The sequence below is a fragment of the Lactuca serriola genome, chromosome 8 (genome assembly GCF_051521515.1).
Source record: "Lactuca serriola cultivar US96UC23 chromosome 8, Lser_US96UC23_V15, whole genome shotgun sequence".
Lineage (NCBI taxonomy): Eukaryota > Viridiplantae > Streptophyta > Magnoliopsida > Asterales > Asteraceae > Lactuca > Lactuca serriola.
In genome coordinates this window covers 191,046,491-191,065,052 of record NC_136415.1, presented here as the reverse complement: position 1 = coordinate 191,065,052, position 18,562 = coordinate 191,046,491, and the positions used below count along the sequence as shown (strand labels likewise).

At 34.2% G+C, this 18,562-nt stretch overlaps 1 protein-coding gene, 1 long non-coding RNA gene and 1 other non-coding gene across 6 annotated transcripts; 2 read left to right on the top strand and 1 right to left on the bottom strand.

Annotated features, from left to right (window-relative positions):
• The first annotated feature begins 8,021 nt into the window (after positions 1–8,021).
• LOC145071174 (uncharacterized) lies at positions 8,022–10,168 on the top strand. Of its 4 annotated transcripts, none has more exons than XM_079018092.1 (8): positions 8,022–8,152; positions 8,411–8,514; positions 8,970–9,001; positions 9,105–9,254; positions 9,339–9,412; positions 9,510–9,628; positions 9,694–9,777; positions 9,917–10,168. In XM_079018092.1, the coding sequence occupies exons 3-8, from the start codon at positions 8,995–8,997 to the stop codon at positions 10,026–10,028; spliced, it is 546 nt and encodes a 181-aa protein (XP_078874218.1). In that variant the 5' UTR covers positions 8,022–8,152; positions 8,411–8,514; positions 8,970–8,994; the 3' UTR covers positions 10,029–10,168. The 4 variants fall into 4 exon arrangements, with proteins under 4 accessions (XP_078874218.1, XP_078874221.1, XP_078874219.1 ...); XM_079018095.1 differs by having other exon boundaries at positions 8,031–8,152; positions 8,419–8,514; XM_079018093.1 differs by lacking the exon at positions 8,022–8,152 and adding an exon at positions 8,186–8,290.
• Positions 10,169–11,097: 929 nt separating this feature from the next.
• TRNAL-AAG (transfer RNA leucine (anticodon AAG)) lies at positions 11,098–11,178 on the bottom strand. Its single transcript has one exon. It is a non-coding gene; the product is annotated as a tRNA-Leu (tRNA).
• A 3,090-nt stretch (positions 11,179–14,268) lies between these two features.
• Positions 14,269–18,180, top strand: LOC145071476 (uncharacterized). The gene is made up of 4 exons (XR_013690500.1): positions 14,269–14,584; positions 16,611–17,121; positions 17,297–17,494; positions 17,628–18,180. It is a non-coding gene; the product is annotated as an uncharacterized LOC145071476 (long non-coding RNA).
• Positions 18,181–18,562: the final 382 nt, after the last annotated feature.

Genomic DNA, 18,562 nt, shown 5'->3' with positions numbered 1-18,562 from the left:
CTTCTCGAGCTTCTTTTCAAGGACATACTCCTTGTCCTCGTAGCGAGCAATCGTGCGAATGTATCTTATCCATTCGCTAAAGTTCGTTCCATCGAAAGTCACCTTTTGGAAAAGGCTCATTAGCGTGAATGAGCTAGCAGCAGCGTTGTTCGCGTTCGACATCTATAAAAAAAAGGAAAAAGTTTGATTAGAATTTGAATCCCTAATTATCACCCAATATGAAAAATTAGGGCTAGGATCCAACAACATTATTTACACATTAGAAAAGGGATGCCGTAATCCAACATGCAAACAATTTGAAGGTAAGTGAATGACGATTCACTAATTCTCCACCATGAAAACATAACCTTAAGTTATAAATGTATTGAGAATTCCTAGGTTTCGATGAGATTCATTGAACTTTTCAATGGCATGTTTAAATCTCGATATGCCCCTCTCGTTTGTGACTGGGATGCCGAGGATCACAAAGTGGGTGTGAATAACCATGCAAATCTACACGGTGCCTTCATTGTTACAATCACCTATTCGATGTGCCGGTAAACCACACACGCTCCACCGAACTATGATAAACAATGAATCACCCTTTGCCACCTTTGCTTAGAACCAATTAGTGTGCCGATAAACCACACACGCTCCACTAACTTCTTAGCAAGGGTGCAAAGTGTAACTTCATGGGATCGCATCAATTCACTTTTCCTAAAGTAACTAGGATTGAGAATTTGAAAAAAACATGTAGTTACTTTGTATTTAATATTATACTTTTAATGAGGAGATAGAGTTGCCCTATCCTACCCGTTCAGCTAACGACCCTCCACCGATCAAGCAAGCAGTGGGTGTGAGTGTACACCTATTAAGCGCCATTTTATAGGCCACAACCTTATACCCACCTTATAGCCCGACTTCGTGAATGAGGTCTACTAACGGTAAGACTAGCATTTTAATTATATATATATATATATATATATATATATATATATTAATCTTGTAATATTATATTAGTATAAGGTTGGATTTTAAACTTGTAAAATTCTAGGGTTTGAAATTTAATTTGTCTAAATTAAACTTTTAATCACAAAACATAAATTTCAAAACTTGAGGACAAGTTTTTTAAACTTTTCAAAACATAAGGGATCAAATAACAAATAATTTAAATTAATCATTTAATTTCACAATTATCCATATTTGATTTATTTAAACAATTCACCAATTCAATTAAAATAATCAATCAATTATCACATAAGGAAATTATTATTCAATTAATTGGCAAATATCTTTTGTTAGGTCAAGGATATACTTAAATATATGTTAAAATTGGATTTATATTGACCCATAAAGATAAAGGCAAGTTTCCATAAGATAAATAGCAAGAAATCCCGAAACTAACTCAACTAACTCCTTCTGACGCTCGAACTCGCCGAGTACCACAATGGACTCGCCGAGTACACTGTGGTACTCGCCGAGTTCATCAGGCAGAAGGACAAAAACAATTTTGCAATCAACAATCAAGCAACCAACGCATCAATTCAATAGAAACCAATCAAGGCTCTGATACCACTGATGAGTTTGAGCCATAAGAACATTCCTATGTGCACATACAAACCCTAATGCTTGGATCTAGGTTTCTCTAATTGAACATGCAATGTATCCAAGACTTTGATTGATAGATCTAGTGTAAACATTCAAATCATAACATATGAAAACAGATCTAAAGGATTACCTTGAATTGCTTGCTTTAATCTTCTTGTCCTTGGAGCTTAGAGTCACAATTGTCACTCCTCTAATGGCTTACAAACACCAACTAGCAAGAGGATGATAAGAGAGAGAGAGAGAGAGAGAGAGAGATAGAGGGAGAGAAATCGGTAGGGTTTCTTCAGTTGCAAGAGTGCCGATTTCCTTCACCCAAAGGGTCTATATATACTAGTGAGTTTCCTAGGGTTTCACCCTTAAAACCCTAATTGGATAACTTAGGCCCTATGCAATCCAATCTCCTTAATGATAAGCCTTGGACGATTTCTAGGCTCTTCCAAACCCTAAAATCGTCCACCTCTTATCCATAAGGAATCACAACCCAAAATACAACTATCGTACAATTGACAATTTATGCCCCTTTATTCAATTAATCTCTTTAAGTCACCAAATTAATCCCTAATTAATTTATGACATATATTAATCAAATAACAATATTATTATTCCTTATATTATTCTCATAATATATTAATAATATTTCTTCTGTCATTATAAATCATCCTGTCAAGTTGCTATGGTGAAGGCAACCCAAAAGGACCATGCACAACCGGGTCAAATACTTGCCAAATATAGTTGCAGCCTTAGACACTATTCCAACAGCACGCACGCCCAATGTATGCTGGCCTTGACCAAAGGCAGGAAGTTAACCTAGTACGGGCAGCGTACCAGGGTGTACGCCCAACGTACCGTGTGACTTAATCCATTAAGTCCTCACGTCCATAATGTAGATCTAGGTCCTTTAAGACATCCTAGTCCATAAAGTCACAAACTTTATATGCTTGCATGCATGAATGGGGGTCAAAACATGATTTTGGTCATTAACCAAACTTTGTGGCCATCAAACACTTGCATGGTTGTGGCTTAACCATCAAGGTTCGGTTTTTATGACTCTAAGTGCTTCTAAGAGCTCAAAAGGATAGCTCTTACGGTCTAAAACTATCAAGATTCAAGCAACCTCAACAATGGAGTCCAAAAGTGACATAAAACACCCCAAAATCAAATCTAAGCATGCAATGATCAAGTTTGAAGCTTGATACCTCAAATGAGACATAAATGATGCTAATCTCCTAGATCTACAAGCTCCTTTTGAATCCTTGCTCCTTCTTCAAAATTCTTTTTATCCCAAAACACCAAAACAACACTAAAATGCTCTCAAGTGGCTACTAGGGGTGTTAAAGGTGCGGTTCAGCTCGGATAATAATAAAATTGTGAACCGTGACCGCGGTGCGGATACCTTATGCGCACTACCCAAAACCGAACCACATTGGCAAAAAAACCGAACCGCGCGAACCGAACCGAACCGTGTGATGACGGGTAACCACGGTTCGGTTCACGGGTACCCGCTAAGTATAAATGTCAAATTCAATCAAACACTACCAACTCTATTTCAAACATTTCTTTCTAAAAATAAGTAAGTCGTAAACTAAAAAAACACAATGACAGTCAAATAGCATTCATTATAATCTGTTTAATAATTATAAATAATTAAAATAAAAATAAAACATGATGATGAACGTAGAAGTGAACATTCATAATTGTTGATGGCAATTGGGCAGTATCATGCTTCTTGATAAATGCTTTTTTTTCAATCATCCTAACCATGCAAAGAATCAAAGACAGTGACTAAACAATTACATACAAGATCTTTAATATTTATAATATTATATTATGTTTAGTTTCTATAACAATAATATTATTTATTTATTTATTTATTTATTTATTTAGGTAGTGTTTGTTTTTTGTTTGTAGATCTGCGTGACCTCTTTTGTTTGCGTTGCGTAGACCACACGCAGACATTAGTCTTCACAGACTGTTTGTTTTTTTGAAGACTGCAGACCTAAAAATGTCTGCGTGCCCTCTTCTTGACGCAGACGTAGACTAGAGTCTTTTAACATCTTCAGATATCTTCTAGCCTAAAAAACATATATATCTTTTTTGTAAGTGTAACACTCTAAAAATTTCAACCAATTTAAACTTTTCAAAAACAACTCAGTTTCATTAAGTTATCACAAAAAGGTTTTCAGTACAATTATTATCAGAGTCTTCCCAGAACCATATCATAAAACATAATCATGAGGAGCAGTACGATCATGCCTTTGCCTTGCTACGGTCTCCTGAAGTACCTGAAACATTTAAACCACAACTGTAAGCCCGAAAGCTTAGTGAGATACCCCCAAAATACCAACCACATATACCATACACATAACATGCCATATCATAACATAACACAGAACAACCATGCACTTCGGGTCTACTGTGTGACTGGTCCGCCGCACCGGGCCTTCAGTCCACCTGGTCCACCCTCCAAGTCTAGCCATATACATTGAGTATACAGTGTGGTTGGTCCGCCCGCACCGGGCCTTCAACCCACCTGGTTCACTCTCTGAGTCTACAGTATGACTGGTCCGCCCGCACCGGGCTTTTTCAGTCGGCTTGGTCCACTCTCCGAGCCTCGGCACGTCTGGTCCGCCCTCGTGGGGCCTACAGCACAACCGGACAGCTCGTTGGGCCTTCGGAATATCCGGCCCGCCCTGGGTATGTTGGCCTACAACACAAAGCAGGACCCGCCTCAACCCAACCCCAGTCAACCAACCATGTGCACATAAACATATAACCATATAACAATTAATCACCAATCAACCGATCTAGCAGATCACATAACATAACATCATCCTAACCAGGATGCCGACCTAACCGGTCACTAGCATATACCATCCTAACTACCAGGATGCAAACATAGCAAAGCAACAACATAACAAGGATACCCGAATTACAATCCGATAAAGGGACGACCTTGGTGCCTTAGACCCTGTCGATATAGTGAGGATAACTCACCTCGCAACTGCCGACTGAAGAGATAAGATCACGCTGCTCCAACCTCTGACACGAACTTCACCACTGATTAATAACCAAAACACCGAACTCAATAAATACCAAAATACCCCTGGAAGACAACTGGTCAACACAAGACTATCTCTACTCGCCGAGTCACCCTGCTGACTCGTCGAGTCCCTATGCTCTGAAACTCCCATAACACGACTCAACTCGCTGAGTCACCCCAAGACTCGCCGAGTCCCAGAACTCTGAGTCTAATCGCACTCAACTCACTGAGTCATCCCTTGACTCACCGATTTACAGCTCAACCAGGAAAGGTTAGGACCTCACGACTAGACTCGCCGAGTCCAAGGCTATATTCAACCAACTCGCCGAGTTGTTCTTCCAACTCGTCGAGTTGCTGCTTATCTTCATGAAACTCGCCGAGTACACCCATGTGACTCACCGAGTACCACTAGCTCTTAACCCATACAGAGACTTTCCAAGCCATGTAGGGTCTCCAATCCATAGATCTACTCTTATACAAGCCATCCATCATGTAAAGTGGCAAACTTTACGTGAATCCAAGTAGATCTAAGCATAATATACTCTAGGGCTAGGGTTTGGGACTAAAAGGCTTCATCAACAACTCTTGAACACGGACTTTATGCTCTTTTGGATCATTACTACTCTAGATCTGAGGTAGCAACCTCAGACCCAACCTCCAAACTCAAGATAGTACTAGATATACTCCCAAAAATCCCACAAATGATAGATCTAGATGGATAACAGCTCAAGCAACGAATCATTACCTCAAGAGAAGAATAAGCCAAAACCTTGTAAAGCCCTTTGCTCCAAGCCTCTTAATCTTCAAAGATCTCTTCAACAAACACTCCTTCAAGATCCAAATGCTCTCTAATTCTCTCACAAACGAATATTAGGGTTTCTGGACTTCAAGGGAGAGTAAAGAGGCTGGGGAGAGGGTATTATGTTCTTTATATAGGGCTCAACCCTCGGGATTAGGGTTTTCTCCACACAGCACCAACTCGCCGAGTCCAGCCACCGACTCGCCGAGTTGGCCACTTAACACGCGACCAGAATCGCGACCCTACTCGCCGAGTCTACCCATGGACTCGCCGAGTTGACCATCCACATTTTCACTTTGAACCCTAAATTTGCACTCCTGAACTCGGGATGTTACAATAAGGGTTTTTTTTTTTTTTTTTTTTTTTTTTTTTTTTTTTTTTAATTTATAATTTTTCTAACTTTATTAATGATAAACAATTTGAAAAAAAAAACACAAAACTTAAGTTGTTGGTTTTTTATTCAATATATACGTTAATTCATACCATTTTTATTTTTATTTTTTATACAATAATACATAAAAGTTGATCTAAATTCGTTAATTATTTATAACAAAGTCATAAAAATATTAAAAAATAACTTTGAAGTTTAAAAAAACCAGTTTATTTAGATTTCAGTTTATTTTAGTAGCCCGTAGATGTTAAAAAAACAAACAATCTTCTTTTTTCAGACTGCAGACATGTGGTTTACCTCTTCTACTGCAGATGTCTACAGATATGGTCCGCAGACTGCAGACATTTTGCCTCAGAAAAAACAAACAACACTTTATTGTGTTTCGTTCCTTCATATTAAAAATAATGCTTCAAGGTCAATGAAAATTATATATATATATATATATATATATATATATATATATATATATATATATATATATATATATATATATATAGACACACACGATTCAGTTCGGGTATCAAACCCTAAAATTTAGGGTTTTAGAATCTGCATGAGTACGCTGTGCGTACACTGGGCGTACAAGCATGGCTTCCGCGTTCTAATCTGTTGAGTACGCTGAGCGTACTTGGCATAGTACGCCCCGCGTACAACACTTCTCAGCCCAATCATAAGGATCCAATGGTCTAAGCCCAAATTAATTCCACTCATTAAGCTAATAATAATATAATTGGTACCTTATTAATACCGGATGTTACAGTCCTGCTTTGTGTTGAAGGCCAAGATACCTAGGGTGGTCCGGATAGACTGGAGACCCGAGAGGCGGTCCAGTCAGGCTGAAGGCTCGAAGAATGGTCTAGATAGGCTGTAGGACCTACGAGGTGGTTTGGTCTTGCTAAAGGCTCATATATGCATGCTGTTATCTGTATGGCGGTTTGTGGTATTTTGGAGGAACTCACTAAGCTTTGAATTACAGTTTGATTGATATGGTTTCAAGTACTTCAGGGTTCAGGGGGTAAGGCGAAGGCTTGATCGTGCACATCCTTTAGAATTTATGAGATTTGATTTTGGAAACTCTGATTTATGATTTTGACATTTGGGAACTATGTTTCATAAACATTTATGGTTTTGGATTGTTTTTGAAATTGAAAATTTTTACCTTGATTTTTAGGATGTTACAGTTGTCGTGTGAAGTATTTTAGGGGAACTTACTAAGATTTGGCTTACAGTTTGATTTCATTGTTTCAAGTCCATTAGATGATCGGAGCAAGACGAAAGCGTGATTGTGTATATCATCCTTGGACATTTTATTGATAGATAATTTTGGGGTACTCTGATTTATGACTATGTTTTTGGAAACAATGTTTTGTATGATTTGTGGATTATAAAATGGTTTTAAAAATGAAAATTTTTACTATGATTTTTGGGACGTTACAAGTTGGTATCGGAGCCCTGATTTGAAAGAATTGGATGAATATTTGTGTGATTCCAGACTCAAACTGTAGATCTTCAATATTTTTATAATTAACTTTAAAATAACTAAATGAGAGAATGCGATGTGTACAATCAATAGGATCTCAAGGAAAGTTATTCCCTAAGATATCCACACTTGTTTTATGTGTATTGGTAGGGAGGTAAGAAATTTTTATATACATATTTTTTTAACAAACAAACGAAATGAATCATTAGATGATTCACAAGAAAAATTAAAAAAAAACACCTTAATGATCAATTTTAAGGAAACCAAGAAAAAAATCATTTTTATAACAATTTTAGTAAATATCAACAAAATCATCGTAAAAATGAATAATCAAAATGTTTTGTCAGAATATCTTTTTTGAGAATCATATTATTTTTTATTCATCTAGTGATTAATTTGTTTTGTTTGCCATATATATATATATATATATATATATATATATATATATATATATTAGGTGTTTTTAAAAATATATTTATAATTTTGAAAATATGTTAATCATATTATATAATATGAAAAAAAGTTTAGGATAAAAATATAAAAAACCATAAACCATAAAGTTTTATTGCGAATTCTATTTTATAATAACTTGAAATATGGGATGACGTATAAGTAACAAAAATAGAAAAAAACAATGCCCTATTTTTAAAACTATTAAAGATTTTTATTTTATGTTAATACCCCTTTTAAAAAAGTTGAGTTGCTTTTTAGTGGCTTATGACTTAAGAAAAAGACAATAATACCCTCGTTAACCAATCTTCTCTCTTTCACGGCTGATGAAAAACTCGCGTTCTTCATGAACTTCACTCCAGCTGCCAAATTCCCTCTACCCGTCGACCCTTCTCCGATCTCCTGGTAAGTGTCCTCTTTTTTTTTTTTTTTTTTTTTTCTTCTGCATCATGAAGCACATCGATTCCTTTTTCTGGAATCGATGAGGCTAATCAAATTTTTTTTTCTGGAAACGAGATGACGCATATAAATTTCTTTCACGTGGTAAGTCTCTTTCTTTTTCTGAATCATGAAGCAAATTGACTTATTTTTCTGCAATTGATGAGTAACACAGTCCTGAGAGGCTGAGACCTGGGTGCACTAATTTCCAATTCTCCATCGCAGACTAGCAGTATAGCACCATAGTCCGCCATCGATCGACACTCCTTCAGGCGCCGCCACACTCCGCCTCCCCCATCCATCGCAAAACGGCTTCTCCTTAAAGCTTGGTGAGTACTTCCACAGTTCCACTCTGCCTGCAATTGGTTTAGCAAGATACTTTACAGCCACAGCCTTTACACAGATAATAAGAATACGGAATGATTTGTAATAAACGAAACCATAAGTAGAACAAACAATAACAAGAATTCAAAAGTGAATGATGCCAAACTGTAAGATTAATTTAATTTCTACAATACATCAATTTTTGCCCCAAGTTTTATCATCATCTTCATCTGATAAATCTTCCTTTGACAACGACAATTTTGCCCCAATTTTTTCTTTACTTTCTTGCCGATGTTAGGGTTTAGGGTTTATGATATTAGGGACATGTTTCATTACAGAGTGTCAATTGTTTGTTTACATTTATAGCTGTTAGAGCATCCCACAAGTAAATACCTTGTTCTGTTCATATCTAGATCTCTGTATGCAGCATTTACTAATTCCATTTACTTTGTATTTACAGATAACGTTAATCAAAAGGAGCAATCATGGATGGTATGTTGCTTCATTTTTGTTTTTGTTACATTACATATATTCATTTCTATTGATATATATGAGTGTTGTGACTTGTGATTGGAAATTTTGAATGAATGTTCAGTCGATGCTCAACCAACAATGGAGGAAACAGTTCTTGTTGGAGATGATCTGATGTTAGGGCCACCATCACCACTCATTCCACCTGAAATTGCTTCACATGTTCTTGAAGGTGTTAATTTGTGTGATGGGATTTTGAGAAACCTTTTTCTGTGTAAGTTTTTCATCTTCATTTCCCAATCGTTTTGCCCATTGGCCATTTTTCATGACAAGTTATCTTCTCACTTAAAAACTTTAGGTCTGCAAGTTAATGATATAGAGCCATTTTGTCAAGAAGAGATTGCTTTGTATCGAGAGTGTGCAGAAAAACGGGTATAATTTTTCTTTTTTCTTGTTCTTTAACAATATTTGTTGTGGTTTTGAATTGCAAAGATGATGTAGATGACAATATAAATATTAAATATTTTAGGACAAGGAACTAAGAAAACGTCTTCAAGAGAGCGAGTATAAATTAGGGTTATCAATGCCTTTAGATCAAGCAAAAGAAAGAGCTTCTCAACTAGAGTCTGAAACCACAACTTTAGAGAGGTATGCTATATTGTTAATGATTCTTGTTTAAATATTTTTTAATTTTTTTTAACTTGCATTTTTAGGCGATTGATTCTTGCAAGTGGGATGGAAGGTGCAGAAGGGTTTCGCCAAAGATGGAGTTTACATGGTCGTCTTACTGATACAAAGTAATATTCATACACCCATTCACAATTTTATTAATTGGTGTAGCTTATAATTCTTCTTGTTATTATTTTTTTTTCTAAAAGAAATATATATATATATAACTTTAAAGATTTTGTTAATTCAATTGCACATGTTATGCAGGAAAAGAATGGAGGCATTAAAGGAAGGACTTGAAAATAGGAAAAAAGATGATGAACCAGTGGCAGTGAGTGTTAAAGGTTCAACCGGAGGAAAAAGATGGTTTTTTTGGTGAAAATAGGAAAGACCATTATTTGAATATATAGCTCTTTGAAATGAGATTAAGGCAACTATATTATGTGTAGAACTTGATTTTAGACAAAATTGATTGGCTAAATCTAAACTATTGGTAACTTGAAGGACTAAACTTACAAATTCGGGAAAAACGTAGGGTTAACCTTGCTTTAACTAGTTTTGGACAAAAAATGTTAAGAACTTAACCATTCTAATTCTTTTTGAGAAGTTTTATGATTAGAAGGTGAAATAGAAGCTCTACAAAGGGAATCAAATGGAGAACTTAAAAGTTTAGTGGTTAATGTGTGTATAAGTAAAGTTTTAAACGTAAACACACTTCCCTCTTCACTCCTACTTGGAAAAATGGTTTTGGTTTGAGATAGAGTAATGGTGATTTTAGGATCTAGAAGGAAGATTGAAGTTGAATTGAAAGATTAGGGCTAAAAGTCATCAATAGGTTAGAAGGTATATTCCAATTGAACCCAAGACATATTTAAATAAAGTCAATAGGAATACCAACTTTACCAAGATAAACAAACGAAAGTCTTCCCGCTCAACATCGCGTAATAAGATTGATTTTTGTTGAGTAAGATAAAATTGCAAATTCTCCTTTTGTTTCAACTTAATTTGAGACTTTCACTTTCATACAGAGAAACACATGTTTAAACATTACACACCTTTGTAATTTCACCTTTTGTCATATGCTTTTGTAATATATATGTATTCAATTATACAACTTAAAATAATATAAATACTTAGCAATATTGTATCTTATAAGTTATTTTATTACACTTGAATGAATATGAATATAGTAAGAAAACCATAGAAATTTATATGTGATGCTTCTCTCTCTGTAAGAGATACATGCTAAAAGCAAACAATCATCTAAGGTAGTCCTTTGTGAAGGAGAGCATTAGAGTACATGGTGTATGTGACATTCATCAGTTATGATTGTTTAGTCAAAGCTTCAGTTACTCTTGGCTGCTTTTTAGTTTTAAGATTCCTATAAATATAATTCAATTTCTGTTCAAAATATATGTTATAAAAAACATCAGAAAAAAATTTAGGAATGTTGAGAGTGGGATTTGAACCCACGCCCTTTCGGACCAGAACCTTAATCTGGCGCCTTAGACCAACTCGGCCATCTCAACTTTTGTTCTAATTTTTTCCTTTTCTGTATAAAACCGAATCCGTTTGTTTATATAACCAAACATAATATAATTAGTTATATTTTTCAAGTTTCAATATTTCAGTTTTATTGTTTGGATTTTGTAATTATTTTTTGCACTTGTGATTAATACATCTGATTGCATCTTTTACCAAAAAAAATGAAATTAAAGAAGCATCATAAGTAAATGATGTTTTTAGTAAACCCAAAAAGACTTTAATTAACGGAAAACATTTTACATGATCTTGATGCAACATGTAGGTGTCTGTCTATGTGTGTGTATACTATATACTATGATGAATTATGTTTCATTCTCACTTGAAATACGTTGCTATATATCCAATTAATGTCATCAAAACAAAATCTTTATCATCATAATTAGATAGATGCCTTGATGCAAGTGTAACTTTTCACCTTATATACCTTGTAACAAATCATCTTATCTTGACCAAACACAAAATCATTTTTATTTTCACAAAAACAAAAAAATAATCTTCTTTCTCATTGAGACGCACACCATCCATGAACCATAATTGATTGTCAATGTTGCGGCAATCTTGTACTACTAATATAACATGTTTTGGAGTGTATAAATGATACGATAGATTGATGATAGATGCATATGTTTTAGGCATGAAAAACTGATCATATTTATATAAGATTATTCATGAACTCATGAATAATCTAATCTAAGTATCTAACCCAACCCTTTGAAGAGACTTTATTGACATCATATTCATATAACGATAAGATGTTTCTGCAACCCTGCAGAAAATACTCATTTATTCCCTCTTACTATATGCAAATATATTTAAGTGTGAAGTAATATAACCGAGTTCAGTTTCATGCATGTTATGTTATGATCATATACTTACTTTTTTAACATAACAAAAGACCACCTAACCCAAAATAAGTTTTTTTTATTTTTTTTTATTTTTTTATTTTTTTATTTTTTTATTTTTAACGACAAATAATTATAAATATTTAGGATTGAACCCAAAATAAGTTGAACATTCAAATCAACAAGAAATCAGCAAGAAGAAGGTGATGATTGGTAGATTGGAAGTGTAAATTCAGTATGTGTTGGAAAAATAAGGTTTGAGTTGGAGATCTGGATACCACTTGGATCGTGTGAACACTCTCCGAACTGATATTTCTATCGTATGTTTGAGTTGCAAGAAATTAAGCCTAAAATAATCCAAGAGGACATTTACAATTCTAGGCACAGAAGTCGTAAGCCAAATTACTAGAATGATTATGTGTTTGTTTGATGAAAACGGGAGCTTAAGAATTTTGTGTGTCTTTTTTAAAAAAAAAAGAGTCGGTTATATAATAAACGAGATTAGGATTTCTATTAGAGTTGACTATCATGGGTTGCTTTGGAAGCAAGTCAGGAAATCTAAAATTTAATGTGGATTTAGGGTTTTCAAAACTGACGAATTTCGTCAGTTTTACCATAATCAACCTAAAAAATTCATTTTTCCCACTATGTCCATATATATATATATATATATATATATATATATATATATATATATATATATATATATATATATATATATATATATATATATATATATATATATATATATATATATATATATATATATATATATTTTGAAGAGTTTTTGGGGCGCTGCCCCAAACCCCGCGGGACCCCTGCTAGGGGCGCTGTCCATTTGGAAACTCCGGACCCAGGGGCGCTGCCCCCGAACCCCTGACTTGTCGTCGAACCGGCTTCTAATTTGATCTTATACATGATTGCACTCCGCACAAACCCCTACATATATTAGAGTACAAATTATGAAGCCCCTTAGCTCCCATGTTAGTTCCAGTTACATAAAATGACATGGTGACACTAAAATCACCAACAATATGCGTCTAGAAAATTAAGAGATGAGCCAATAACTTGGTTGATGAATGAAGAAATCAAACAAGACATATAAGCTCTTTATATTTTGAAGTTTGGACAAAAGATATTAGTTCCTCTTTTCTGACTAGTGTACATTAATTATTAACGTCTGCAGATCTGATTAAAACTTAATTTCGATGATTCAAAGTAATGCTTAATCATCTGAAATAGAGAAAGTTGTAATATAATATGGATCTTTCTCAACAGGCAATGAAGATCGGGCACTTTTAACACTCTCTTTTGGCACATTAGGAAAGTTGTAATATATATAATCACCTAAGGAAAACTTTAACAAAACAACAAAAATATCAATGAAGAACATGATATCACAAATGTAAAAGTAAGAATCTTCCCTTGTGGAATGATCATTCTTTTCAACATTGTTTACTAATTGGTTATATATTATGTTGCAAGAAGTAGCTAGTCTGCTTAATTGATTTTCTTGAAGAATGCATGCATACTCGGAAGGAAGTTTTTTCAGCAAAATCTCCACAACAACCTAAAGATAAAAAGTCATTAGTCATTATCACTAGTGGAAGGATATAATATCTCAAGTCTCAATGTAAATTTAGTTCCAATTCCAAACATAATCCTGGTTGCTTCATCATGATCGGTTACTATGAGTAGACTATGACTATGATTATTTTATGGCACAACTATTCTTCCACATCTATGGTTAGATGAATGTGGGTAGATGGCCATTCAGATCAACTAAGCAGATATATACCATGAAATTATAATGATTAATACAGATTTTTAGTTAATTCTGCCACTATTCCAGAGCTAGCTAGGATTCATTGTCTACTGGTGATCCCTATCATAGGAAGAAATGTCTCAATGAAAACCCTAGGGTGCGTTTGGTTGTAAAAAATTTTCTAGTTTTCCAGGAAAATTTTCTAAGGAAAACGGAAATTTTGAAAACGCGTTTGGTTCGTCAAGTTTTCCAAAATTTTCCACGAAAACAAAAATTTTCATTTTTCCAAATTGTGTGCAAATTAGAAACCTCATTTTATCACTTTTCCAGAGTTTTCATTTTCTAAAAAATTTCCACAACGTCATTAGAAAATTGGGCCTATACGCGTTCATTCTAACAGATCGGGCCTATACGCGTTCTTTCTAATAGACACCCTAATCAGTCGTTCTTTCCATTGTGTGATTCAAGCATCAAGCGTCTCCTCCATCTCGCCTCTGATTCATCGCCGGAGCACTGGTCGCTAGAGCGCCAATTGTCGGACATCTCACCCCTTTGACCATCGGAGCTTCTGGTTCTCATATTACTTCTGATTCATCACCCATCGTAGAATTTTCCCTAAACAATTCTTTAGTATTCAATTTCCCCCATTTGCCAAATTGCTTTAAATTCCATCTCTCACCTTTTCAGTTTCAATTCATTTAGATATTATCTCTTTAGCAGCCACAATACCTTCTCTCACATCTCCCGAATCGAAGGTTGTCTCTTCTTGTTCAAGAATCTCAGGTACTACTCCGCAAATTCACCGGTTTCATATATTTCTTGTGTTTGTTAGTTTATATTATTATTTTTTTTTACTTTTTCAACACACCCATCTTGCATATGATCCATATAATCAATTTTTGTGAAATTGTTTTTTTTGTAGTATATGTTCTTAATTCATGTTGGTTTTGTCTCCTTCCTTGATTTCTTTAATGGGTGTATCCACCTGTTTTTCACGTCGTTTAGGTTTAACGTTCCACTACTAGAAAATACCAAATCGTAAAGAATTGCTATAATCAGTTTCTGCTAAGTGTTCTTGCTATTTTGTTATTAATTCATATGGGCTTTGTTTCTTTTGTTGATTTTTATTTTGCTTTGATTTACTTGATGTACTTGAATGACCTAAAGATTTGGGAATTTTTGGTTTTCTTTTCTTTTACCTCCACAAATTTGTTGTTCTTGGTGCTTGTTGTATTTGGCTAAATGATGTCTGATAAATCAGAGCAATTTAGAGTTCGGTGCACTTAATTTGAAAATGTAGGAGTGCACAATATATCAACAGTATTATAAAATTTGAAAATTTTCACTATTTTCTTGTCTATGTGATTGAATAATTGCACAAAAATATCATTATTCTTGGTGATATTTTCAAAAAGTTATAGAGCTTAGTGGTATATCTTTGTTGTTTGTGTGATGTTTTTGTCCTGTTTATGTGCTGATTTTGTTATTTATATGTTGTTATGTGTTGTTTTTCTGTTGATTTTGCTGTTAATGTGCTGTTTTGAGTTGTTTTGTGATGTTTTTGAACTTTTTTTTCTTGTGTTATTTTTGTGTTGATTGTGCTGTTTTTTGTATGGATTTTGTGACATTATCGGGTTGTGGGGAATTGGTTTAAATTTGGGTTATATATAGATGGTTGGACACAGCAGTGATACTATGGATTGGACCCAAGAATGTGAAAAGTATTTGTTAGATATTCTACACGAAAGAGTTAAAAGAGATCCTAACGGGGCTCCGATCTTCAAAGGAACCGATTGGGTAGAAATGGATGAACAAATTTTTATGAAATTTGCTATAAGATATGACCCTGAGAAGTTGAAAGGAAAATACCACCGTATGAGATATGTGCATACGAAGTTTAGTGAGTTGATCAACCATACATGTGTCACATGGGATGCTGCATCTAGAAAAGTATTTGCTAATGATACTGTTTGGGATGATTATTTTAAGGTATACACTTTTTTAAGCTTGATGATTTGTTAATTTTGGCTTACTATACTAACTAGTAAGGTATTGTTCTGCCAAATATTATAGCGAGATAAAGTTTTTAAAACATTCAAGAAAAAGGGTTGCAAGATCTATCCATTGTTGAGTCTTGTGTTTAGTGGTTCTACAGCTTTTGGTGCTTTTCATAATGCATCCACTTGTTCTCCTCAAACATCATAAGAAGAGCGTAGAATTGAGGATGAGTACTTAGATATGGGTAGTGTTGGCGAGAGTGCGTTTGATGGGGGTAACCGGAAAGGAAAACGTAAGACGAAAGGGGACATTAAGGGTCTACCCGGTACAAGAAGAGAGAAAAAAAGTGACGGAAGCTCCAAGTATGATATCCTTTTAGATGCATGGTCAGACTCAATGATTGCTAGAAAGGAAAGAGATTTAGCAAAAGCAGAGAGATATAAGTCAAAGCATGGAGACACAACAAGCTTGTTTGGAGAGTAATACTTTGTTGGTGATTGCATGGCTACCTTGGAAGCTACAACCAGTGTTAGTTCTAGATCTTACAACAAGGCATTATCATTCTTTCTTGATATTAATTGGAGAAAAATGTTCCTAATGATGTCTGAGAATAAGAGGAAAGATTGGCTAGATTCTTTGGATGAGTAGTTGTTTTACAATGTAGGGATGTCGTATGAAATTTGATACAAATTATTGCACTAGTTTATTTGGTATTTGAATTTGGTGTGTCGTGTGTTTGATGTTTATATATATAGAACTTGATGTGTTATTTTACTTGACAAGCATTAATTATGAATGATTTATTATGCAGATAAAGTGCTACAATGTCAGATTCGTGAGAAACTAGCTCTTACTTAGATGACGATGATGATATGGATGATATGATGATGTTCTTTTTTATAAAAAAAGCACGAGAAGAATTTTATTGATCGAACTCCTTGTAGGACATTATGCTAAATGGAAAAGAATATATTAGAAAGATATTATACAGGAATCCTATTCAGTGCTATGAAGCAATTAGGATGAAGCTACATGTTTTTTTGAACTTGTGTGATAAACTAAAGATGATAGGTTTGTTGCAAGATCGTAAGGAAGTAAGTGTAGAAGAAGGTTTGTCAATGAGTTTGCGGATTCTTTGTCATGGCACAACACAACGACTGATTTCTGATCATTTTCAACATTCCACTTCGACCGTGCATTATTGGTTTAAGAATGTATTAAGAGCCTTGAAGGCGTTTGCTCTTTCAGAAGTTAAAACAGTTGATAGAGGTGAAGTTCAACCAGAAATTCGAGCAAATTCAAGATGGTTTCCATTCTTTAAGGTATTCATTGATCTCTCCTTGTTAATATTTACACATATAAGCTCTATTTCTCTATGTATCTCTCATATATATATATATATATATATATATATATATATATATATATAAAGAGAGAGAGAGAGAGAGAGAGAGAGAGAGAATTGTATCGATGCTATTGATGGCACACATGTAACAGCTTGGGTTCCATCATCAAAACAAAAGTCATTTCGAGGAAGAAAAACAGTTCTTGTAACAAAAAATTTGATGGCAATTTGCTCCCATGATATGATGTTCACTTTTGTGTATGTTGGCTGGGAGGGAACGGCAAATGACTCTCGTGTATTTTACGATGCTGTTATTAGACCCAAAAACAAATTTCCAATACCAACTGGTGGTAAGATTTCACAATTTTTTGTTTATCTTATTTATTTATCTTATATATATATATATATATATATATATATATATATATATATATATATTTGGATTATGTGGTTGTAGATCATTTCTATATATGTTGTTGATAGCGGGTATCCGAATTTGAAGGGATTTTTAGCACCATATCGTGGTGAACGGTATCATCGTTCAGATTGGCAACGTGTTAGTGGAGTTAGGGGAAAGAAAGAATTATTCAACTTTATGCATTCATCCGTTCGTAATGTCATTGAACGAGCATTTGGTGTTCTTAAAAAAAGATTTCATATTTTGCAAAATATACCAAATTATCCGTTGAGACGTCAAATGTTGATTTCCACATGCATGTTGTGCATTGCATAATTACATACGAATGGAAGATAGGGCGGAGATTTTATTTACTAGATATGGTGATGAAAATCTTCAATACTTTGAAAAGAGTTTGCAATTGGTTCAAGAGGGGTTTCCTTTGGATATGACGAGTCAAGATGAGATTCTTCAAGTTAGAGATTTGATTGTTGATATGTTGTGGGAAAAATATACACAACGGCGCCAGAGACAGTTGCGAGCTTGATACCATTATAGAATTAGAAATGTCTTATTGAAAAATGTTTCTTTTTTATGTTGAAGTATACATTAAGATTTATGTTTGATATTCCTATATTAAAGTTGTGTTTGATTTTATGTTAAAATATGTTTCATTTTATGTTATTGAAAAATGTTTAATTTTATGTTAAAATATGTCTAATATTGTAATATTTGAAAAAATGAAAAATGGAAAATGAAAAGTGATAGAAAAATGCACAACCAAATGCGTTCTCTAATTTTCCAAAATTGAAAATGAAAACTCCATCTCTTTCAACCAAACGTGTTTTCAAAATTTTCATTGAAAACTAAAAATGAAAATGCAACTCTATTTCCTAAAAAGGGTAAATGACACAAAAAACATTTTTTTACACAAAAATTCGATTTTGACACCGTGTTTTTTATGTCAATTTTGACATTGTGTTTTCCATTTTGTTACAATTCTGACCACTTGACCGGTTAA